Below are 26,716 nucleotides of genomic sequence, written 5' to 3'. Positions count from 1 at the left end.
CCACAATATTAAAGGGCTAAAATATGCTGTGAACAGATTGAGAGGCAGTTCATCCTAGAGGAGAGTAAAAAAGTGCAGATGGGTGTCAAAAATAGCCAAGTGTCAGATCTGTTCAAGTATCTCCATTCTGGCACATGCTCCCAGTCACAGCTGTCAGTGTATTCTCTGTATCCAAGTGCAAGGTTTTCTAACACTCAGAGCTGACATTAAAACACGCTTCTTGCTTGCTACTGCTTTAAGAGAATGCCGCAAATAAAAGATTTATTTAATGGTAAAGCTTAACGAGTATTGATAAGGGTATACATACTTGAGTGTGGCACATGCCATTTTGATTAAAGATGCATGAAATTTTAGCCAGCAGGTAGATTAAGTCATTTAAATGCCAAAGGCTTAATACATTTTCAAAAATGTCCACTCTAGGCATTCCAACAGTTTGCCACACCGAATAATGTACACGAGGATCAAAACTGGTAAGATTGTGTCATTTTAGTACACCTTAATACCTTGATAAAACACAGAAAAAGTAAACCACAGGAGAAGATGAGTTTCATACAAACATAAGGGAAACATCAGTGGATAAAAATTACGCACAATGCACAGTTTTCCTAATTAATGGATTACCACGGTATTTCTAATGAAGACCACATTCCCAGGAATGCAATGCATGCAAATCAAATTTGATGTATAAAGGGTTAAATTGACCTTTCATAGTCCTCAGTTGTTATCTATGCAAATTAATTTGCCCATATTTCAACCATATAAATCCTCTTAACCTTGTGCTTTGAGCAAACAGAGCCCACTTTCTCGTTACAATCACAGGATCAGCAAACATAACAGCAGTAGGGTATGACCGTATACAAAAATCCTAAAAGGAAAACATTCTTCCAACAACTGGCAATACCTACATGCAACTGTGGCTGCAGTAAACTGGCAGATACTGTTTCAAAACACCATCTGTGAGGTGTACAGACTCTCTGTGATCAAGCGTAGCCTCTTCTGCCTGTCCTACCCAAATAATCCACAAGAACCAGCCAGCTGTAGGATCTCTAGCCCCATCTTTTTTTTATCCAGAACACAAGCTGTTATAATCAGGCACATGGCTTTCTCCAGACCTTACCAAAGGGGAAAAAAAACACAAACAAAACACACCAAATTAAATCTACTCAGACATGGTCAAGCATCTTATAAAACCCCTCAGACAAATCACCTTGCAGAGAAGCATTTTTATACACAATAACACTTATCAATAGACAAGTGATCATAAGATCCAAGGGTAATATTTTCCTGAGGAAACCAACCTATTATAACTCCCAGCTCCACAGCAATTCCTCTAATTCAGCAGATTTTTTTTATTGTTTTATTTTGAATCAACATATTTTGGTGATTTGCCTGGTGACAGTGAAGGACTACGATTTAGGACAAGGCTGGAATAATCTGTTTTATAAATCTCCCTCACTTCTCCAACATAAACAGCTTTTCACAGAGATAATTTCAGCTGATGGGTAAATGCTGTGAATGATCTCCTACGATCAAATGTTTGCAGATTCAAGGTACAGATGACAGTCATGAAAGCCTGCCCGAAGCTGTATTTCTCTTTGCTAAAAATGATCCCCCGTGCAGAGAGACCTGTACCCACAAAGCTGGTGACTTTCTGCTATTTCTATCCCTTTTCATTGAAACATCCAGTCCTGCTGTAAGTATCATCTCTAGCAGTTCACTTGCACAAATTCCCCTCCCCCAAACACATACACAACAGAATTAGCATCCGCGATCGCTCCGTACCCGTATCAGCTTGCAAATCACCCTCTATATTAAAAGAGAAAAGAAAAAAGAGGGAAAATATACTATCAAAAAAACGATTAGCGTTTCCTCATTTAGAACCGAAAGAGCTGCAAAAATTTTGACTCACCAGGCATCCTTGGATAAAATATACCACACTGTAAATGGCTCTCTCCTAAAAGGAAGCTTATTTAGGGCTCAGTGCCTCCTGTTCTGGAATGAACAGAGAGAAGCGAGGAGGGCCATCAGAACTGGCTGTGGCAGCGTAGCTGGAGGCAGGATGCTGGGCGCGTGCGTTTGCCAGGCAAAGACAGATGGAGAGCTGACACTCTGTATTGCACTTGGAGCAGAAATGTGAATGATGACAGGAGCACATGTGGCCTTGAACCCAGCCCTGTCTCTTCAGGCAGAACAATGACAGGGATGTGTGTGCAAATTATCACAACCCCGGCTCCCCTCAGCTGACTCCTTTTACTCTACCTTTCACACCAAGTTCCAGATGACCAAAGAATAGGAACTAAAATACAGAGTGATAAGCCAAACACTGAATTATTCATTTTTTCCTTAAAAGTTAACCCGTTCCTCTGCTGACAACAATTAAAGAAAAAGCATCACTTTGAATCAGCTCTCCTCCAAATGTGGAAAAAACATCATTCTTCATTTTAACAGCCATAATTTTGCACTTTGTAAGACCGAGTCTGTTTATTTAGCTGGAAATTCAAAATGTGCACAAGAATATACAAGAGAATTTCTCTCCTCCCCTCCCCCCAGCCCTTTCCCACACTTCTGTCATTATTATTCTCTTTTACTATAGGGAACGGAGTATCAAAATCACTCCCTCTCTCAGATCCACAGTAGTATGTGTAAAATAGACCACACTTAGAAAGCAGACCACTTACATTTTACTATGGTGCTTTTAACCCCCTGGGATTCTTCCATTGATATGTTCCAAACATTTGCAGCTTACTCTCCTTTACCTTGCATAGTGATCCATGGGGGATGAAAACAAAATCTTCCCTGTAAAGCTCTTTCAAAAGCTAAACAATCATGTCCTCCCAATTTCTGATTTTGTGAACCCCTTAAATGTTTATCCTTCACATGAATAAGGTATGCCTGACTAGGTTCAATTCACTCTTCCCTATTAAGCTTTAATGGACACCATGATACATAAAACTACAAGTCTTTGTTATAGTGCTTTATCTAAAGCTGGCTATTTTCTTCTCAGCAGTCCCTCTTTAGTCCTTTGTAAAACATCTTTGCCTCTCAGAAGAAGCATACGCTTGACTCGCATGCCTTCTGTAGCACACAGCTTTGCACAAGATTCTAGGCACAAGAAAAAATACTGTCCTTTTTAAAACTCTCCTCCCATTCAGCACTTGCAAAGTGCTTTAGTAACAAGCCATTTCTCCAGCAACTAGCATGTAGGTCCTGGTTGTGACTTTGCTTTTGCATTGTACATTCAAAACCTTTATGGAAAGGCAACAATTCTCAGTCAGATCTTCTCAGTGTAAGGTCTGTCCTAGTCTACTTATTTATGCATTCCCCCCCCCCCCCCGATTTTGTGTTATGCCATCTTCTGCCTCTATTAAGAAGAAACAACTCTGCTTTTAGGCCTTCCTCTTCCTTCCTCTAGCTACTATGGAGCCTGATAAAGATCTGTTTAGGAAAAGGACACACATGCAAAATTAAGCAGAAAATAATAGTCCCTCCTAATGTCCAGACTGAACTCATTAATATTTCTCACTTAAAGAAAATGAATCATTTAATTGACTGATATTTCTATAATACCTTTTTAACGTAATCTAAGTGGCACCCTTAGGTTTCATTTATATAGGAGAGAAATTCCAAACACAGAACTGGCATATCCAAGACTATCAAGAAAAGGAGGCAGCTTCCCTGCCCCAATGTCTAGTACTTGAGGCAGGTCTTTTCTTCATCTTCATCAGACATCTATCGTATTGATAGATGGATAATAATATTAATGAATAATGGATTTTTTAAGTGTCAGAGAAACCAAGAGAAACATGAAAAATAAAACATGAAAACATTTTCCTGATCACTTTCATTAAAGGGGGAAAAGCAGAGGGGCAAAGGAAGAGAAGCAAGGGAAATGGAGACAAGTAAAGTCTGCGCCAACAAGGCCTTTAAAGACTTGACTGTCCTTTTAGTTTTATTATTTGATGCACTATTTAAAACCAGTCAGTTAGTATTGTATTTGCTACGTTGTTTTTCTTTTGTAATGCTGTACTCTACATGAAAGGAAAAACATTTTCACAGTTGGAAATACAACCTTTCATCAACATAGATGCAGCCTGAATCAGCTTCAGAAGTAGAAAGTAACGTGTCAACACTATGACGCATTTTAATAAAACTGAACAATATTCACTCTTTAAAAGAAGGTCTTAATATCAGTACATTGTAAATCCACAGACCATGGCTCACGAAATTGAACTTCCATATGCTGCGCGATTATGCATCTTTTTTCTGTGTGTAAAAAGCCTTTTTAAGCTGTTATCTGACTACAGTAATTGCCACTTAAATTGATCCACGTCAACAAAACCTGGATCCCTGGAGATTCTCACCTAGAAGTCTGCTCATAGAAGGGACTAACAGAATGCCTGTGCATCTGAGACTACTTCAGCATTTTCTCAAGCAACCAGCTGCATGAATAGTTTTCCTCTCTCATTATTTAATACACTGAGGCAGGCTGCAACCCATTTGGCAGTCCTCCCTGAAGTAGTATCTGTGGAAATTTATTTGCTTTCCCCACCCCCATTTCTAATGCAGTCACCTTGCCTTAGAAGTTTTTACACCACATCTAAAATTTTAGCAGGCCAAGCAAAAGTGGACAGTCCATTCTGTAAAATGATTTTATTCTCTACCAAGAAAAGAAAGACAGTGGTTTTAACACAGAACAGTTCTGCTGTATCACAAAAGTCAGAGTACTGTCAAAATGAAAGGGATGCAAAGAGAATGAAAAATCCACAGGACAATCTAGGGCCAGTTTCTTTATGGTGCACATTACGTTACACCATCCTGGGTGGGCACCAGCTCCTTCTTTGACCATCACTTAAAATGCTTTACAAAATAATTTTAAAATCTTCCTCTAGGAGTCCTTAGTTTGAAAATGGGTAGAGGAGGCAAACCAGTCTCCATAATCTTGTATCTGATGGGCAAGTAAAAATATTATTATGCAGTGGATGATATAAGGTAGCCTAGACATGGATCTGATGGAAAAGGGAAATTCCTAATGACCATCATGTGAAAGTACAGAGATTGCCTTTTGTGCAAACCCAGCTTAATAACAGGGACTGGAAGTCCACTGAAACACATCTGTAGTTAATGAAAGCTCTCTATTAACAGTGAAGGAAGAATTTAACTCAAAGCTTTTCTGTAGGACTTCTCAACTTCCCGCTCTACTTATAGCAGACTGTTGTGATACATTGTGACTTCACACAGTGGGTATTAAGTGAGTTAATTCAAAGGAGCTGAAACCTCATTGATCCTAATTGAAAGCAATACACCCAACCAAATAGTTTTCTACCCCATCTGCTCTGGCCTGCCACCAGCTATTCAATACAAGAGAATTAATAGTTTCAGATATTCTAACAGACCCAATAAAAGCACTCATTTAAGCAGGACTGCATTAACAAAGTGAAAAACCAAGGGCAAAATAGGTTCAAATGGAGCATTTTACTCCTAGTTGGCTTTAACAAAGCTGAATAATGCTTATTCTGACTTTTTATGTGCAAGACTTGATAAACTGAATGAGAAGGCACTCAATGATCAGTCAACGAGCATTGATGAATGGTCATTAGGACCCCCCCAATCTCAGGGAAGGCCATTCCACAAAGTGGCACACCAGCTTGAAAGGGCGGACTCACTAATGTCCAGATTTCCCCGCTTGCTTGTTCCACTTTCACTTTCAGACCACTGGCCACCAAATGAGGCTGACATATTGGAAAATAATCTTTTATGGGCGAGTGGTAAATAAAAATGGAGGCATTAGCTGGGCTTTCAAATTCAAATCTACTAGTTTTGTCAGCCCCAAAACGTTTTGATTTTCCACCCAGCTGGAAGCTATTAGTGTTTTCTTAAGGCATCCCACTGACAGGGCAAACCCACCTAATGTGTGAGCCGTGGAGCTGATGTGGGGACAGAGGACAACCACTTCTGGATGCTTTCTTAACTTTGTTCAGTTGACTGTCCAACCACAGTACAGTAAAGGCAACACCTTCAGGAGAAGCTCAGTAATTTCTTGCTGACCAAGTATCTCTGATTGCCCGGTGCAATGGCAGCCCATCTAAACCTGTAATTGGACCCTCAGTGCAACTTTTTCCATTACATTGTACCGAGCCTCCCTTGGTTTTACTGCACTACCAACAAAAGGCTCAAGCTACCCAAGAAAGGCACTTCTCTATAAACTTCTAATTCTTTCCTTGGAAATGGAATTTAAATATTCCAATAAGATATGTGCTTATCTGTTAACTGCAGCTCTTTATGCATACAACACAAAACATTTGCCAGATAACACTAAACATTTCCCTAAGCATTTCCTTATTGGCAAGGCTTCCTGGACTTCTGAAAAAAGACAAATGAGACGTTTAAAACATACACTGCTCTGTGAAACATAGACTAATTGAGATTACCTACAAAAATCAAATACTGAGCAGTTGAAAGGTAGTCACCAAGGTGGGAAGAAAATATTCTTTGTTGTCTAAGAAAACTGTTCATGATGTTACCTCGAGTACTGGATTAAACTCATTGGAATTGAGAAAGCATTCACGTCTTTTCAGTTAAGAAAACTTGTACGTTATATCCATATTTCAACAACACTCCAAAGAGTATTTTAAATCATCTGTTAAGAAAAGGCAGCTTTGATAGTGCATTAGAATTAACAATCTAGACTGCCTATTGCTTTTTGATCAAAAAATTCCCCAAAAATTAATTTTTGTTGAACACACAGAAATTCCAGTGACATTTTGGGTGCATTTCACATTTTAAAATAATGAAAATATACATTTAGACCTAACATGAAAGAATAGTTCCATAAAAAATTAACTGACTCACAATGCAAGGGACAACATTCAGGCCTTAAAGAATGCATGCTCTTTTGCTTTTGATATACATTTTAATAAGACCACTCACATGGACAAACTCACATATAAGTGTGCCTGTCTTGGGGTCTATTTCTTTCACTAGATCTAGGCTAAACAAGTTTTGTCTCTCATTTTTATTAAATACTATATTTTCTATAATGTGGGTAAAGTAAATTAGAATTGACTGCTAATTTCTATCATCATTTGACTTCAAAGAAAATTACCACACCATCTGTGCATAGACACCACTCATGCACTTTAGAAAATTTGATATTGATTTGAAAATATTTCTGAAAGAAAATACCAATGATGCTGTCTCAGTAACAGAGAAAGAACACATTCAGTGTGACCTGGAGAAGCCTGGAAGAGAAAATCTGCTCCTGCTGAACTATAGCCATATTTTAAGATACAAAAAGAAGGAGAAAGGGGGAGGGCATGCAGGAAGGGGGGCAGTGAAGGAAAAAAGGGTTTCATGCTATCAGTTGATTTTTGACTTGAAGCTCAGGGTGTTTGTTCATTTAACATGGGTAAAACTCCTCCTGCTATAGTATATTAACCCAAGTTTTGACCTCTAATCAATGTCTTCTCAATGTATAGGATCTTCATAATAAAGATAATGTAGAGCATAATTGTGTGAAAGCGTATCTACCACTAGCCATAAATCTGAGCCTTGCATTTTTCTCTGTAATATGTCAATATTTGTGACACTAACTAAACATACTTTATTCATTTGACAAGGATTGTTACATTATATTGAAAACTTTTGTTTCAATGTCACCACCTCCCAGTTTTGACTGATGGTGAGTCAGTTTTGTTAAAATGCACGGGGTGATAGCGTATGCTCCAGTGAACTTTCCCTCCTCTCAGCACCAGAGACAAAAACCTGCAGCTCTGCTCTGTGCTGGCAGCCATCTGGCCAGCTTTCTCTCAATGCCTGCCCCACACCACACTGCAGGCAAAATTTCAGGGCTCTAGAGCTCTGTGGAGCTATTCATGACATACCAATTTCACATTTTCTGCTTGTATGCTTGCAACAATAAATGCTAATGAGGACTATGAATGACATTTTTAAAGACAATAAAAAGGTCTCCAAATCCCTTGCATATGGAGACACTATTTTCTAAACTTCACCTTCTGTTAGGGAGCAATTACACTCTAAAGGAAAAAAATAACCTAAGGAGAACAATGAGATGATCAAAGCATAACCGAGTCCTTAAGAATTCCAAAGAAAACAATGTTTGCAAAGCTAGCTTAATGACAGACAGATTTTATGCTGATGTACAGCACTAACACTTAAGCATAGTAACTCTCTTTTTCAATAACACTGCTACTTCTCATCCAGGGGCTCAGAACTGTAGGGGGGAGGGGGAGGGGAAAGTCATAGCAAATCCTCCCTTCCACTGATCACATATAACTCTACAAGCCACAGACTTGGACTCAGCAATTACTAATCTCTAGATGAGTCCAAGAATACTCTAAATAAGCCCCAGAATAAACTGTAATTACTAATGGATTTGGAATGCTACGCTTTCATAGAGATCTCTGTGCTGACAAAGCCTGGCCAAGAAAAATATCAAATTATACTTTCTTTCCACAAATCTGCCTATTGCAATGCTATTGCTAAGAGAAAGAAAAGGGGAAAGAAAAGAAAAAAAAGAAAAGAAAAAAGAAAAAAAGAAAAAAGAAAAGAAAGGAAAAGAAAGGAAAGGAAAAGAAAGGAAAAAAAAGAAAAGAAAAGAAAAGAAAAGAAAAGAAAAGAAAAGAAAAGAAAAGAAAAGAAAAGAAAAGAAAAGAAAAGAAAAGAAAAGAAAAGAAAAGAAAAGAAAAGAAAAGAAAAGAAAAGAAAAGAAAAGAAAAGAAAAGAAAAGAAAAGAAAAGAAAAGAAAACGAAAGAATGAAAGAATGAAAGAAAGAAGTTGCCTTTACTCTGAGAAATGTCTTTTATATTAAAGACAACTTCCCATTATTAGGAAGATTAAAAACACTTCCAGGAAAATCCACCAGGTGGAGCAAATACACAGCATTACAAAACATTTATTTATCCTCGTACTGCCATTTTCAACAGGGCAAAAATGGTTTATATGCAAATATTCTTACCTATTGACCTCCCTTCTTCACTCTTTTGTCATATATTGATCAACTTGTATTTATTTATTACATTTATAATGATACAAAAACTTTGTCCAAAGGGGTCTTCACACAAAGCTATTGTTCCTGATGAGTTCAATATTAATTTGCAAACCACAGCTGTCATCAGAAATATAAGTGAAATTAAAGTATTATATTATTCAACATATATATTTTTTTCCAACAATATAAGGATGTGTTTGTGCTAGTAGAACACACTGATGAGTATTCAGAAAATAAATCTTAGTTTTACATCAGTTAAATCTTTGCACAGGCCTTCACTGTAATGGGCAGGAAAACTGGCCATTCTGCATGTCTGGTTATGTTTTTATACACACAGTAGTGCTCATAACATCACAGCAGTGCCATTGGACAGCATGTTTGTGTTTACTATTAATGTTTTATTTTATTTTATTTTATTTTATTTTATTTTATTTTAGTATGACATCTGTCAACTACGGAGTAATTTCAAGAGGGCAAGTGAATGAAGACTGTAAATAAATATTTCAGCATACCTAGGACACCTAAGTATTATTTCTCCATTTAAATTATTTGGTTTCCAGAGCCAGGTGAGATAGTCACCTTATCATCTAGTATTTTCTGTGTCCCTGATGAATTAGGACATCTAATGGAACAGAGACAGGGGGGCAGATTTTTACATGAAGAAAACTAAGGCCAAACAGAACAGCGGTTTTTTCATGGACGAGTTTTCTCACAGTTATAATAGGACAACCCACTGGCAGACTCTGTAATTGTTAAAATGCCAGGCAGTATTACCAAATGAACTGCTCTAATGCAGTTCAGCATCTGGAAACACAGCAGAATCAGTACACAGACTCATTCAACTCTTGATGATAGAAAAGCATTATCATTTGTAAGTGACAAAGGAAGGTGCTGATTTTAGTCAAATCTTTTTCTTTCCATTGTTTCCTTAGTTATACCTTCCATCACATTTTTCTCTCACTTTTCCAATCACTTTCTTCTGTTTTCTCTCTGGCATCTCAACTACTCCTGGATTCAGGACTCTGGGGCCACCTTCTCACTCTGCTACACATCTCTCTTCCCCAACCTACTACATGACCTGCCTCTGCTCCAGCTGCCTTGGACAGTTATCCTCTCCCACCTCCACCAACCTTGACAGTTAAAAGAAGTTCCAGAATTCCAAGGTGTGAGTACTAATATAAAATATTACCCACAATTAGCACATAAATTGAATAGCAACAACCAGCAGTCTAACACTGAGGTTAACACTAACTAACATGGTGTCAGTTAGGTTTCCATTACAAGGAGCACATCAAGATCCCTGGAAGCACCATATGTTGTCCTAATGTCTGTGCTTCTAGTCTGACCCAGATGAATGCCATCATACCTAAAGAAAATTAAAATACAAAATCTTTGTTTCTTTAGGAACTGGGAGGAGCCTTGAGGAACACAAGCCTCTAAATATAATTTCATTTTATCTAATTGTGTTGTACTCCACATGGTGCTTCGTTGTAGCCATTCAGAAGAGAAGCAGAAAAATACAGAGGTGATTATGAAGTGGAATTTTATACCAAGAGCAAATTACACCACTTTGCATTAGGAGAATATCTGCAAAGAGAAGCAGTAAATGTTTGGGCACAATGCAAGGTGCCAGTTCTAATAAAGCCCAAACCATCTTGGGAACTATTATGTGCAAGAACTTTCCTTAAGCAATATTATCACAGCAGAAGCTTTTTGAAGATGGCCAAGATAAATATGTTTTCAAAGAAAATGTTGATTTAGAACCATTATCACCAAGGATTTTTTGAGTGGCAACCCTGGTGTAAAGGCTACCATTTGTTATTTGTTATTTTCAAAGAGGCTCTAGACACCCAATGGGTAGGAGGAAAGACAATGTGGTGGTTGTTTTCACCACATACCCATGGAGAACTTTTCATTTAATGGACCGCTGGATGAGGCAGGCAATGGTTGGCTAGAGGTCATGGACAGTTCATTGGATTATGAACTCCGCAAAAAAAAAAAATAAAGGCAACTAAAACACTGGAAAAGACAGACACAGAGGACGTGCAAAGGTTTAACTAACAGACAGGGCTTTCATAGAGACACATAATTTCCCTCACATGTACAAACCCTGTACATATGTCATGTTCCATTCAGGAACATGAGACTGACCGCAATGCATAAACCATCTTTATACAAATACAAGCAATGCTTATTTAAATTTTGGCTTCTTTACAATATGACAGGACAGACATTTAAAACGTGTCTAAGTAATCCACTTTTACTTAAAGGCACCTTTACACCAGAGTAACCTAGGGATTTTGTACTGAAGAAAGGAGCCTGATTCTAAAGGTGAAGGATTATTATTGTACAAATTTAAGAGTTCATTAGATCACAGTTATCCATCTGATAACACTGTTACAGCTCTTTTGTTGCACCATCCCCTGAAAATGCTTTTCAGATGGGGGATTAGTGGCACAATAGATGACAATGACTCTTTGGTCCATCTGCTCTGTAGCTGACTCCTGTCTGTGACTGCATATGCACACTGAAGGTTACCTCCCTCACTCAGTGGTCCCCAAAATCCTTACCTGCAATGTTTGCATGCAAGAAGAAAAGTACGCCTTTACGTCTGTATTAGAATTTCCAATTAAATATTATCAGGGAAAATCTAACTAACTGCTCAAAAGATTTCAATCTCACCTACGAAGCACCCAAAATCTCTAGCACATTAATATGTATGCTGAGCCTGTGGGCATAACTCTACAGGCTGGACCAAAAACCTTCAGCATGAAAGTAAATGAAACCTTAGTTAATTTTCAGCTCTCCTTGTCTCCTCCTGCAACCACAGATATCTTTCTTGGACCAGCTTCTGCCCACAACAATAAAAGACAACAGTCACATGCTACACTCAGTTCTGCTGGAAGCCCTTATTAATTATGTTCCCTCCCTCTAATACTTGTGATTTTAAGTGATTTTAAGTTCTACCAGTACAACTATTAATATCACTATGTTCTAAATTCAAGTATTGAAACTGGACAAGTGTAATATTCTTCACTTATCATTCAAACAAGAAGTCATACTTTAATTCTTCACACACACACACATTAAAACAACCAAAGTGAAACAAAAACAAACTAACAAACTAACAAACTAACAAAATCAGACAAAAACCAAACCAAAACAAAAACCAAAATAAACAAACAAACAAGACCCAAAACAACCAAACACCTATTCAAGCTCTTTGCCCATGTAAACATACAGTATCTTTGAGCTATAGGGAGGAGCTTTATATCCTAATGAAACAATATCCATCTGTGGACCCAAACCTGAACACTGCCTGTGACCTCAACGAAAAACACCTATGAGGAGCAAGAGCTGTAACTGACCCTATTCCAACACTTTAAAATTGAACACCAAACTGGACAACTAAGAAAATCATGGGTACTGAGAATGGAAGCACTGATAGCTGCCATTACTGTTTAATAGGCCAGAAACAAACACTAGCTTGGTTTGAATCCAGGGGACAAAGAAAAATAATTCTGCCAAGCATGCTTAAAATGACAAACTTAATATGCCAAGCATGATGATTATATGAGAACTAAAAAAAAAATTACCATTTTCATAATTTTAACTGTTGCACAGAACAAAATTCACCTCAAATAATTTGATTTCTGAAAATAAAAGGTCAAGCAAGAGAAGAATCAAATAGAAAAAAAAAAGACACAAATTCAGGAAAAAAAGGGTTAATGTTTTGTTTCAGTCAGTGTATACCAATGCCAGAATTACAAGGGAAAGACTAAAAAGAGCCAATTTTTTTCTTTATTATTATTATTCTTTAAAAAAAAAAAAAATCATGCCTATCTGTCACAGGGTTGTCCGGGCTGGAAGAACCGGCAGGAACCTCAAATTCCTGACCAAACCCTCTTCCACACAATGCCTCCTGAATGGAAGGAACCGAGGCCCGGCAGAGATAGCCCCCTGTCAGGAACCAGCCCTGACGTTTGCGGACAGACGGGGCTGGCCTCGCAGGATGTCAGAGCAGCAAACTGCTGAGCGAGATACTGGGTTTTCACACACTCCCAGCCTGGATGTTTTGCTCTTCAGGTAATTAAACAAGGAAACGGGGCTGGTGTGTACGAGTCTGACCCCTGTGCCGCGGCTCCGCGGTTCTGCACATCAACTTCCGCGCCAGCCGCCCCGAGCGCCGCAGAGCCGTCTACCGCTGCTCCTGCCTCTGCCGGCACCGGGCTCCGAAACAAACCCTCCTGCCCCTGAAACAAACCCTCCTGCCCCTGAAACAAACCCTCCTGCCCCCGAAACAAACCCTCCTGCCTCCGAAACAAACCCTCCTGCCCCTGAAACAAACCCTCCTGCCCCCGAAACAAACCCTCCTGCCCCCGAAACAAACCCTCCTGCCGCTGAAACAAAACAAACCCTCCTGCCTCCGAAACAAACCCTCCTGCCCTCGAAACAAACCCTCCTGCCGCTGAAACAAAACAAACCCTCCTGCCTCCGAAACAAACCCTCCTGCCCTCGAAACAAACCCTCCTGCCGCCGAAACAAACCCTCCTGCCCCTGAAACAAACCCTCCTGCCTCTGCCGGCACCGGGCTCTGAAACAAACCCTCCTGGCAAATACCCTCTGCTATTCCCTTCCTCCCCCACCCCCACTTCACGAAGGGCTAAATTATTTGCTCTGTTCCACACACCTTGATTTCTCATAAAAAAAGGAGGGAGGAAAAATGAAAGAAATGGGTACTTGTGTGTAGCTGTTCTTTAGCCAGCCATTCAAAATATTAAATTTATTTGCGGGAGGGGATGAACAGACAGGAAGATGGAAGCATGGGATTCCCAAATTCATGTATAGTTTAAGGTCATTACTCAAAAAGATCCTGAAACATACTGCCAATTTGTCCAGCCAACAGCCAGATGTTCACTTATTTAGAAATAAAATTATTCTGATTTAAGCATTATTGAAGAGTCTTTGTCTTACAAGAGGACATAAATCATAGACCTAGGCATTAGAAAAATAGGCCAGTGTTTTCTCTCTCTTTTCCCCCAAATTTCAGAAATGGAAAAGGAAAGGTGTTACCACCTATACTTGGCAGAAAACCCTACACAGGGCTGCTGTGACTGACCTAGTTTCTACAGTCTTTAAAGGCTATTTAAACAAAAATTATTTTTCAAAAAGGTAACACATTCCCACTTCTTTCTGAAAAATCCACAGAATAGAATATTGGCTGAAAAGAGAAGAGCCCAGAAGAAAAAGGAGTACAAAAGCATGCCTGCTTGTCTGTGTTCAACACAAAGAACATTAAATGAAAACAACTGGCATGCTGCCAAATTCCTATACAGGCAAAGAGATTCAAATAAATTGATTTCACGCATCACACTGACCTGGGATCAGCGAGCAGTGGTACAATACACTTGCTGCTCCATGTGGGGCAAAGCCCATTAATGTTATCAGAGACATATTACATTGAGAGGGAGCAGGGAGGGGGGGCACAGAGAGGGAACCCAAACTCTGCAAATTCAGGGGAAAAAAATCACTTTGAACAAGGAACTTGAACTGGAGCACTTGGTTTCAGTTTACTAATAAATATATCGTATTGCAAGAGCTTGTCCTCTGCTCACCTCAAAGATTTCAAAGACTGTATTTTCAAATTAAAATAAATACTAATGTCAAACACACACATTCCCCTTACATTCTACTTTTAACACAGTTGTTCTCAAACTCAGTTATTCTCTATAAATTTCCTGCCTTCCCCATCCACTAGCATTTTATATAGATTATGGGTTATTTTCTTTGTACTTCAAAAGCTGGATTATTGCCCAGGATATTCTTACTGGCTCAGAAAGCAAGCTGGAGAAATCAGCCATGCTCTCACCTGACCTAGAGAGAAAAATGTTTTATTTGCAAGGTAGCAGCAAGCAGGACACCAGCGTCCTTTGCAGGTCACCCATACATGCCCCACATACTAGAGGGGTGTCTCCAAAGCACTATTTAGAATTTCACTTTCTTGGTAATGTGAAGTAACCCATGTTTGCTATGGAATCTCTCCTTGTCATCCTGGCTTTGCTTCTCATTAAGCTCTCTCACACTCCAATCAAGAGCAATGCCAGCAAGCCACAGGTGTGCACCACATGAACAGATGAAATTCTGATTGGAAGTACAATTCACTGTCTGTAATACAGTTCCATACTCTTTTGCATCTGTGGAATCTTTGAAGGGGACTTTATTATTTTCACTGTACTCCTTAAGATACATTGGTAAGCAAACAGTTCTTTTGAAGACAAAAGGAAGCTAAAAGAAGATGACTTTGCAATAGCAAAACAAAGATGAGGATGCTTTAAAGGGGTCACATCAGCAGAAGCAGTCATTGCTACAAGAGGCCATTGCTTCAAGGAGGCAATAAACTCAAAACACCTTTTTTTTTTTTTTCCAAACTCAAAACACCTTTTTTTTTTTTCCCTTTTACTCCATTTAGGCTCCAAATAGCAAATCAAATCTTGGGCACAGCAAAATCCATATTAAGGTAAGCTCAGACAATGTTGACTTCATCTCTAATTGCTCACTGAAATTTAAAACAAAAAAAATCATTGAAAATGTGGACCTTCTTGGCCATTTAAAATTAAAATTTTTGAGCATGTCACAAATACATCCAGATATAGAAACCTTACCCAGTCACCTCGATTCAAGTAAATGGCAAAATATGAATGGCCAAAGATCTAAGAACTGTTCACCACCACTGATCACTCTCTAAGAGCTACAAAGCAGTTTTGAATTATTCATTACCAAGGTGAAAACTATACAATATTGTTAATTCTGTAAGAGGTGCCACAGAGATATGTGTTTATTTAGGTATAAGGCTACAACTGATGGAACTGCACAGGGAAGGGAATAATGCAGTATACAGCAACTTCACCATGGCAGACATGTGCCTGCACCCATACAATACAGAGAGCACAACCTGCACAACAGTGAACAGGAGGGATAAGGTGCTGTTCCCTATATGAACAACCATCCAGTCAGTTAGACTTAAAGAGATGAAGTGAATTTTAGCCATATTAATTTCCTTTATTAAATGATATTAGGAAATAAGCCTTTCTCCCAAGTTGTAGGAAATTTCCATTATCTTGCATGTGCTCTGACAGCAATAAACCACAATAAACTTCCCATTAGTATGCCAGCACTGCATGCTTCAGGCATGACATCTTTACTTTTACATTTATTTATTTTTTTAATCTTTATGAAGACACATATGGCAAAAGAAACCAACCAACAGCCACCTGTACATGGTACATTTGCACTTTGAAAAACAAGACTGTAGATAGTGAAAAGGAGAAATTAGTCAGAAGCTATACACTGCTAAATAAGCAGAATCAAAACACACCAAAAACTCTGCTAAGATCATTCATTCTCTTCCAGTGCTGCCTGACTACATGAAGCTCTCACAAAAGCATTTATTTGTTTTAAATTGAGCTAGGAACTCAATTTAGAATGCAAATTCATTTTTATTAGGATTTAATTTTTTAAAAGTATGTTCACACTGGTGCACAAAACCTCAGGCCTAGCTCTTGCCACAAGGTGATGTGCCGAGGCTGCCACTGGCTCTTTCAGCTATTCTCCATCTCTCCACACCCCAAAGGCAGAGCAGCATGGGTCATGGTGTCTCCATGGTGGGAAAACAAGTAAAAATATCAAGGCTGAGTTACCTTTAAAACTATCCAGGGCAAAGCCAAGAGTACCCAGACACCATTCATCTTATTTTGGTACCATACTCTGTCAAAGTTATGTCAGGCAATATGGTCCAACACTGAGAAAGAAAATTATCCAAGTGTTGGAAATCACTTAAAATCAGTTAAGCAGTTTCTTGCCATCCAGACAAACACCATTTTAGAAGAAAAAATGTAGTTACAGTAAAGACAGGAATGACTGTCATAGGTTATCTAGAAATTTTGTCCAGCAATAGCAGATTTACTTTTCTAGTACGGTAAAAATCTTTGCACACAAGAAGCAGAAATATCCATTCTCATTATCATCTCAATCAAATTTAACACAGATTCCCAGTTTGATGCAATGACTTTACCAGAGGATTCCAATAAATTACAAACAACCATTTTGCCAATGTGATTACAACTGTCTCTTAACCTGGTTGCAAATACTATTCCAATTCACAGTTCAGGAAACTGAACATCACTACTTCCACAACCCAGCCAAGTAATACTGACATGACACATAAAGAGCAACTATGTCATTAAAAACGTAAAAAGAACCCCAAAGTACAAAATTTCACATGTATGTATCTAAGATTTTAGAAAAGTCATGACTGATGTATTTTATTAGTATTGAAGTACTCTTTCTCACTTGTATTAAACAAGGACAGCACCTTCATTGATATAGGCAGACTCTTTGGAGCTAGAGGGAAAAATTTCTTTTTTAATTAGAGTTTACAAGGCAAGGTACAGTCATTATATACACACGAATAACTTCTAAAAGGTATTCACATTATAAAATCAAATATTTTTCTGTTCCTTACCTTGACAAAATTCAAAGTTCCCTTTTTTCCGGCAGTCACCTATCACTAAACTCAGTGCTCTCCAAGTGTTTCTTTTGACAGATATCATTCTCCACCAATCGCTCTGCTAATTTCCTCTTTCCTTTTCTGACTGGGACAGATATTATGTTCACCAGCCCAGAGATCAATCTTTTCTATTGACAACAACAAATGGAAAAAAAAAAGCATATATCACAGGCAGTTTGAAGCACCACACCCCTTCATTTACATGATAATAAAGTCTTAAATAAAAAGGGAAGACAGAAACATTATTCTAAACCAAGTAACCACATTTTCTTAGCTAATATAAGGTAGTACTTTAAAACTGTATTAATTCTTCAACAAAGGTTGTTTCATAATTTGCTCAGTTAAAAAAGCTGACATATAGAAGGCAACAGATTAAGGGCAGCCTATATGCTACCAATTAGTTAATTCTGTAAAAATGCTTGGGTTTAAATACATTCACATAATATAAAATATTATATACTTTACCTGGTTCAACAGGAGCTCTAGAGAACCATTTATTAAATCAAAATGTTTACTAAAAATAGAGATCTTCCAATTTACACATCACTATACTAAATTGGATTTGTAAGTCATAACAGCAAACACATTTAAAGAAAGGCAGATCAAAAAGCTATTGATATTTTTACAAATCATCTTCCCACTTTTGACAAGGCAATTTCCCTCCCACTCCAACACCTAAAAAACCTGTTTGTTTGGGTTACACAAATACTCTGCCATTTGTATAAGTCTGTAGCACAGTGTTGTCAGTTTTTCCAAGGCATTAATATGCTTTTCAGGGGTTCATAATTATGTCAAGACAGAAAGTTTTTTTCAGAGCCAAGCACGCATAGTTATGTACATGCTTCAATCTGCAACAACTCTTCAAGTATTTGGGGACATCAAGTTAAGCATGCACAAGGATCCCGCCACAGCTCATGCATCTAACCCAGAATCCAGCCCCAACCCTCTCCTGGACTGGATCTTTCTGCAAAAAAAAATTCATTGCCCAAGGGCATTTGCAAAAGATCACATTTTTGTTTGTGCTAGAAATTGCAATCTTTCCCACAAAGAAGCACGCTTCTCAAATCAAAACAAACCTTCCCAAGTTAAAGTTAAGGTTACAGAACAAAGGAGTTCACCAAAGTCCTTTCTTTCTTTCCAGCTGTCGTGGTCGGACGTTTCCCCACAGTCCTGAGAGAAGCCAAAATTCCACTGATTTCAGTGAAAACAAGTGGTAAGGACTGCAGGACTCTACCCAGATTTGGCAGCTGTGGAGCTCTCAAAGTGACACAACTGCCTCTGGCATTTGGAAAATAACCTCCAAAATGTGGTTAGGACTCCACAACTTGGGTACAATAACTAGTTTAATAAAATTATTTTTATTTTGTATGTAATTCTCTAGTTGTCACAATGTTCTTACATAGGCAATAAATTTACCTTTCAGTTGTGCCTCTAGCATGAATTGTGTACTTTTCAATTGCCCAGACTTTTTCAAAACACTTTAAATTTCTATAAATGCATGCAGCATTGTATTGTTATTGTTTGATCTGATTTTTATGGTCATAAACCCATAAATCCTACCAAAAGTGAAAAATTCTCCACTGACCAAGTGGCCCTATTAATTTCACTGAGATCATTAAACATTAAGTCTGCTACCAAGTGGCAAGAGCACAATCTGGCTGAAATACTGTCTTATAGTGGAATACATCATATTTTGGATTCAGAGTTACACATCTGTAAAGATATATTCATGTTTTGCTAACCATTTCTAATTTGGCCACTAGAAACAATTATGGTCAATAAACTATGTAATATATAAAAATTCAGTAATTTTGACGAATAGCATACTCATTTTCCATAGCTGGTAAAAGATTTTAAACATCTTACTGTAAAAAAGTTAAAAAAAAAAAAAATCTGTCATCTGCTTTACAATGAAGACATCACTTCAATTTGCTACTCTTCCTTTGTTTCAGGCCCCTGTTAGTTTTTTCTATTTGCCACATTTTCCAAAGTGATGGATGCATTTTGCTATACCCATTCTACACTAATCTCCTTCTTTAAATGTATTTTTGCTTCCTGAATTGTAAACTGCTGCTGTTGCTTGAATGTACATGGAAAGCTGTCTAATGTCTGAACCTCCAGTGAAAGCAGAATGCCTCAAACAATTTGTAGTCTTACATGAGTGTTATAAAAAAGGATCAACATGTTGTATTACCATGGAAATTTTGAAAAACATACTTTCCCAAACAAATATTACTTTTTCTCAATGGTATGAAGTAATGAAAACCACATGTGTAAATCTGCGATCCGTGCAGTAGTTCAAGCTGCAGCTAATAGAAAATACAGAGAGTGAACTCTGCCATATAAAGGATTCCTGTTACAGAAATATAATGTGAAAACCAGATGCAGACAGAAAACCTTAATCACAGATGGGAATGTAATCACTGGCATACAGAATACTTTTTTGATCAATCTCAACCATATGAGAAATGTATTTATTTTCTAAGGAATGCAATAACTCTAGAGTGTCTTCTATTTGAATTCAGTTAACCTCATATTCACAGTGCTTTTATCTTGTATGTGTAGAGAAGAGGGATATAACCTGAGCCAAGACTTTTAGAAGAGCCATTGGCCCTGGCAAATCATTCTTGTATCAGCTTATCTTTCAAGGAACTAATAGGATGTAAAGACTACAAATATCAGGATCAGCCTCAAATGAAACAAACCATTATTGCGCTTCCTAGTTACTGCCAGAAATCCCTTCATCACCTAAGCACTTCCCCAGTTAAATTTTCCCTTTAATATGCCATTCTTCAGAAATATAATGCTAAGAGCAAGCACAGTGTCGCATTCAAGTTCTGTGAATCAGAACTGGAGTCCCACAGCAAAGAATCTCTCTCTATAAAAGCTGAAGAGTCATCAGTTCTAAAACAAGTTTACCTGGGGCTTCCTTCTAACTGCCGAAAGTCCCTCCACCCACACAGCTCCCGGGGGTTAGCAGGAAACAAAGGAGCACAGCACAGGGCAGCCATCCAGCTACATCAAGTGTCTAAACTGCCAACTTCCTTTGCCAACTCTACCCAGGCAGGACCAAGGTAACTCCTGACAGTTTTCACTGCTGGTGACATTACTATTACAGTAGGTAGCAAATGCATCATGTCAAATAGAGACTGATACCTCAAACTGCAAAATCTATTTAAATTTTAAAAAATAACCACAACCAAAACCAAAAACCCCAACTTCTACTAGGAAATAAAACTTAATAAACAAAAGGCATTCAGAGATGAGGCCTCCAGAGTCTTGGATACCAGCAATGGCAGTTTTACTTCCTGGCAGCCCCTGATCCCTGCTGCACCCACCTCCTGGATGTACCCAGTCTACCCAAGAATACACAGCACTGCCTGACTGTCACAGTTCACAACTGAACTTAATAAGGTGATCTAAAGTTGGTATACATTTATTTTAAGAGTATAATTAAGTAACACAAACCACAGTGGTTTGATAGTTCTTACACCGGGGCAGAGAGGGGATGACAGAAACTCTTTGACAGGCACCGTGTAGGCAGATTCTCCTTCTCTGTTATAGCCTGTATGTCCATTTGCCATCATTTCATTTTCGGTACCCACAATCACTGCCAGACACAGTCACTTAGGTACCCTACCACAGGGCTCCCAGAAATGGCACATCACAGGTGTCCATCAGACTAACTCCGCCGAAGTTCCTGTAAAGATGCTTTCTTAATTGAATGCCTGTAATGCTAGGTGAATTTTTAAGTCTGTTACTTGCTTTTTTCCTCCCGTGTTAACAACTACCAAAAAATTTGATAAAAATACTTTGATTCCAAAACTGCAATAAAACAGTTTTTAAAGCATCTTGTCTTATCTGAGATTTAACTTTAAATTTCTGAGACTGCAGCACTAACAGATATCACAAAGTCAACATTTAACACTAAAGTAATATGGAATGGATATGCTTGTCTTATTTCTAAACAAGCATGCCTAGATTAATAATAAACTTTGGCCAGATACATATTTTCATTTTCACGTTTTTCATATAGCATCATCGTGTGTGTGTGGAGTGCTAAAAATGGAATGAAATCTTCCAGCTGAAAACAGTTCCACGTGACAAAACAGAGAGGGATCCTGAAAACTCCTGCTTCATGTCATGTGCAAGCGTGTGTGCCTGTGTCTTTTTTTTTCTCCTCTCATCTAATTTCATCTGCGAGAGACTGTCCCTAGAGGACAAGACAAGAGAGAACCAATTATATCCAGCGGTTGGTTTCTCCAAAATGAAGGCATCTGTTCCATGCCAACGACTTCCACACGGAAGAAAAACAGAACTTTGAAGGCATCTGCGTTCATGGTTGACAGTTGCAGATCTTAGGGTCTACTGTAATTGCCCAGCTGCAAACATGATTTGGTTGCTGCTGTTGTCAGCTGATCTCCTTGCACTGAAAAGAAGGGAGCTTAAATAGCAAATAGCAGGATAAAAATCAGATATTTTTCCACAATACTGACACCTTTTCCCTTCTGAAGGAGGAACAATGGGTTTGATGGAAGTAAATTGCAAAATGGTTCTTAAACTAACATTTTACAAAATATTCTACTTTAAAACGCTATTCTTTAAATAATGTACCAGTCCAAGCACAATGTGTTCATTATCTGCTAGCATTTCAGGATGGTATTTTCTAAGAGTGATTCAGAAACAAGTGTGATTCACCAACCACATAATCCTACAGCCCACCTTATTTAGCCAAGTAGTCTCAGTAATACCAAGAGTACACCTTAGCAGAAGCTCAGAGTTTTCACCCCAAATGCATATGGCAGATAAATAATTAGTATATTTATTACTCAATTCACATCACTTCCAAGGTGAGTGAATACTTTCCAAAAGACATTTTATAGCAACATTACTGGTCAATTCAAAATGTGGCTTACAGCACTGGGTGCCACATTGGCAGTGAGATACTCAGCAATGCTGTGCACCTTCACTGCTAAAAAAATCAAGCAAGCTGTTAACAAGAAGCTCATATAAAGAAGCAAGACCCTAACTGATTTTCCAAAGAACAGGACTGAGTGCCACTTAGAGATCCATGACTACTGATGGTACAGTAGCAACAAAGACAATTAAAACTGGCCTAAGCAGAAAATACACTGACATTCAGCATCCTCAACTCACCAGATAAAAGTGGATCATAGTTTCCAGAAATATTTCATGCACCTCTTGAGTTTTTGTAGTTTGCTTACCTAGTACTTTTTATGATTATCTTGAAAGAAAGAAAACAGTGTATGATAGGAAAATACTTTTTTTCATATAATTATTTGTTACTTTGCTGGATTCCAGCTGCAATCCCAAACATACTCTGCAACAACAGGATTCTGCCCTCCCAGCCAGGTAGCCACTCAGCTTAAAAAGGAGAGTAAGGATTCCCATACAGTCTCCTTTTCTTGGTACATACCTCAAATTATTATGAATGCCTGAAGTAGCGAACCTGGGGGGACACAGTAGGCCTGACACTTCCTGACCACTTCTAAATTCCTTCCAGGAAGGACAAGAGTTGGGAGTAAGGACAATAAACAGAGCCACCTGTTTCCTGTGACCTCCTAAGGGGCAGATATGGCCACTGATGACTTGCTCTGGCAATGTCACTGAGGTCCTGCCCATCCTTCTCTTCCCAGAGAAGCCATGGAATAATAAAAACAATAGTGGCCAATAATAGCTCTGTAGAGAGAGTGAAATAGAGGCCTAGATTTAAAAACAAATTAACAAACAAACAAAAACAAAACAAAGCAAAACAAACAAACAAAAAAATAAAATTAATGTCAGAGGCTCCCCAGGTGAAGAGCGTGGGACCAATAAATCCCAGAATGTGGAAGGGAAATTACACACTGATTCCCCCCTTCTAACTACTGTAGCTGGTATTTACCGTAGCTGTCAACTCCTCTGGAAGAAGTCTGGAGCAGGCAGCAGGCTTAAACACAATTTAAAACACATCTTAGGATACACAAGTTGAGAATCCTGGCCCAATGGACTCAATAGGAATCTGCAAGCATTATTATGGAAAGAATAGGCTTTTTCTCTCCTTTATATGGAAGTCTTGTCAGGTAAGTCTGTGATTTACAATTCAAAAAGAATGTCCTTGCTTTACACTGAGACCTGTGCTAGCCCATTTTATTAGGGAGAGATCTAGATCTAAGTCTGAGAACCAGTCTTAAAAATGTATTCTCAAGATCATGGAGGTGAGATGGGAGCACAGAAAGCCTAAGGGCTCAGCTCCTCAGACTGGCATTTTAACTAAAGAAACACTGTCTTCAGTGAGAACTAGGTATAGGAGTACCACGTAAGGTCTGAACTCCAGTATTTAATTCAATGTTTACAAGCTCTGCTGATGCATAGAGTTGCATTAATTTATCATGGTGCACATGACATGTGTACAACATTCAGAAACTACCTTGGGCTATTCAGTTCAGTAGGATGCTTTCCTTGTCCACCTGCAGCATACTTTAATACAGGTTGCAGCTTGCTTTTCCAGCATCAAGTGGTTTGCCATCCAGCTTTAAAATAATAAATAGTAGAGTCATGAAACAGGTTTTGCTTAATGGTTCCTGGAACTCAGTGACTTCACTCACTAAAACACTTCCTATAACATTACCCTTAAATACTTTTAGCAATGTCACCATTAAAAAAAAATAAAAAATCATCCTGGCAGTACCATCCGTTGACAGCACACCCATAGGTGCCATTATTCCCACATTTGTTGGCAGCTTTTTCTGGCACCATTATGCTTTAATGGCTCTGGCAACAAACCCCACCTGGATTTCACTGGAAGCACTCCTTTGGAGCACTCTTCCCAAATATCCTTTGCATCATTCTGTCTCCTCTGTTGCACCTTAATCATCCCATTTTCTGGCAATAGCCTCACTCTCTCACTGTCAAAGCATGAGCTGGTCTTGGGGAGTTCTCTTCCTGAACTTGTCCAATGCATGTGTGATTCAATGTTAAAATTAATTTTCCAAGAGGATATCAGGCCAATATCTTAGGTGAACAGGATGGATGTTCACTTGCATCCCAGCTTTAAAATTCTTTTTATTACATCCCAGGAGCACAATGTGACCAAACCAATGGGACAATAAAGCACAGGCACAAAACCCCATACAATCTGATGCTTCATCAGAGAATTTGTTAAACCTTGTGACTCCCAGAAAGTACACACAGCCTTAGTCAACATGCCACACAACCTATCATGGTAACATGCAGAACCAACATTCTGATACTGTCATTACTGAAGTAAAAGAAGCAAAAACCAGAAAAGGTACTCTGAAAAATAAGTAGTTGTGGGAGAAAAAGTGGTGATTTTTTGGGAGCTAAATTGTTGGTCCTTTTTTTTTTTTTCCAAGGTATTTAAAATGGCACCTGGGCCACAACCAAAAGGGGTTCCTGAGGGGTCACCATCAGAAATTAAAAAATGTAGACAACAGATCTCCAAATAAAAGACACCACAAAAGAAAAAAACTAGTGGTAATGCCTACTACTTATGCAAACTGCATATTAACAACCAACATGGCAGACATAGATAAGCCTCCTAAAGCTCCAAAAGTAACTACAGCCTGTTACAATTTCTAATGGTCATACAACCATAGCCTCAGATGCTTGTCTGAATTCCTAGGTTTTACTCTCTGTAGCAACTCAGCTCTCCATAAATGTTACCTATTTTATTACACACCGCTGCCTGCCACCATGTGCATATTAATTCCACTCCACTAGGTGGAGTCTTCTGTCTTTCCATACTGCAACCTAATTTCCAAAAGAACCTAGTATCTATACTCCATGAACTTTGCACATTTACTGTACTGTAAACACCAGAGTATACCTGTCTTGATAGACATAGAAATGGCAATGAATCAAATGCCTTTCAAAATTATTTAAAAAATCATGAGCTATCCCATGAGGATCCCAAATCAATGTTAAAATATGGGATCATGCAGGAATATTGTTGCTATACAGTTCTGTACAACACAACTGTACTTTCATGAACACTACATTCAATAAATAATGCTGAGTATAAAAATATATTCCTTAAATAAGTCACCATATCACATATGCCCAAAAACTACACATAAACAAACCCAAGTTTCAGAACTTCAATTAAATTCTTTTCGTGTATTCTGAAATACTTTTGAGTACCTAGGATGCCTTCCCTTTCCAGGCATCCCACAATGTGTTACAGAAAACGGGTGAGAACATTAAAGCATTCACATTTCCATTCACAACCGTGGAGTTAAATATGGCAACAATTCAACGGGAACAGCAAAACTGTATGCAGCATTTCTGGCAAAGATTAAGAAAACAGAACACTCCCATGAATGTGTTCAGAACACTTAGATAAGAAAATCTGGACACCCTGCATGCAGCTATAATCTTTCTTTTGGGGCTAGGCTCCACCCCAAGCCCTGTGCAAAGTACCAGAAAATCCAACAACCAAAGCAAAAAGCTCCTTGGTTTCAGAACCCTTCAGGTAGGCAGTCTCTGCTCTCACACAGTGCGCCAGAGCGTTTGCTCGGCAGTATCTGCGAGCAGAAAGCCCCACTCAGGCGCTGAGCACGAACACCAGGCTCCCCAAGGCTCTCACATCCCGGGTCAGCCGAGGTAGGGCCTCCTCAGCGCCGCTCCTGCTGTTGGCAGATATCACCAGCTATTTAAGGCTACAGACATTTTGCCCCAATCGGCCATGTTTTCTGTAATATTTACTTCTCGTACATATGTCTATAACTATGTATACATCCCACAGAAGGTGAGGTTTAACAGGGTTAGCTTTGTTGGGGAAAAGAAGGTTTGGAGGAAAGGAAACAACTTTCATGTTGAGAAGATTTGAATCTAGTGACTGTCACGGGATGTAAACACTCTTCCGGGGAGGGAGGCTTTTTGTTATGTTTCAGGAGAGCACAGAGTTTTGGATAAAATCTGTATAAATAATTATCCCTCTGTCATTCAATATAAATTTATGCACATGTGTGCACACAGTTATCCTGGAGAATACAAACTATGAAGTAGACATGCCACAGACTTCTAGACAACCTACCACGAGCACGCATCTCACACAGAATCCATTCTACATTTAAATGTCATTTATTGAATTTTAATTATTTCTGATCTATAGATCACT

At 38.6% G+C, this 26,716-nt stretch overlaps 1 protein-coding gene across 6 annotated transcripts in view; it reads right to left on the bottom strand.

The window, feature by feature from the left end:
* The window catches only part of RUNX1T1 (RUNX1 partner transcriptional co-repressor 1), a 114,726-nt gene that overhangs the window by 77,383 nt on the left and 10,627 nt on the right, over positions 1-26,716 (bottom strand). Inside the window, exon 2 of one of the 6 annotated variants that reach the window (XM_021543195.3) lies at positions 17,530-17,702. The exons of 3 other annotated variants lie outside the window; for them this stretch is intronic. In XM_021543195.3, coding sequence (XP_021398870.1) covers positions 17,530-17,617 — 88 coding nt within the window. In that variant the 5' untranslated portion in view covers positions 17,618-17,702. Of the gene's footprint in view, positions 1-905; positions 1,103-1,909; positions 2,822-17,529; positions 17,703-26,716 lie in introns of those variants that run through there. 2 more of the 6 variants (XM_021543197.3, XM_021543199.3) reach the window with 2 other exon arrangements.

This window comes from Lonchura striata, chromosome 1 (assembly GCF_046129695.1).
Source record: "Lonchura striata isolate bLonStr1 chromosome 1, bLonStr1.mat, whole genome shotgun sequence".
NCBI classification, from domain to species: Eukaryota; Metazoa; Chordata; class Aves; order Passeriformes; family Estrildidae; genus Lonchura; species Lonchura striata.
This window is presented reverse-complemented; position numbering and strand designations above follow the sequence as displayed.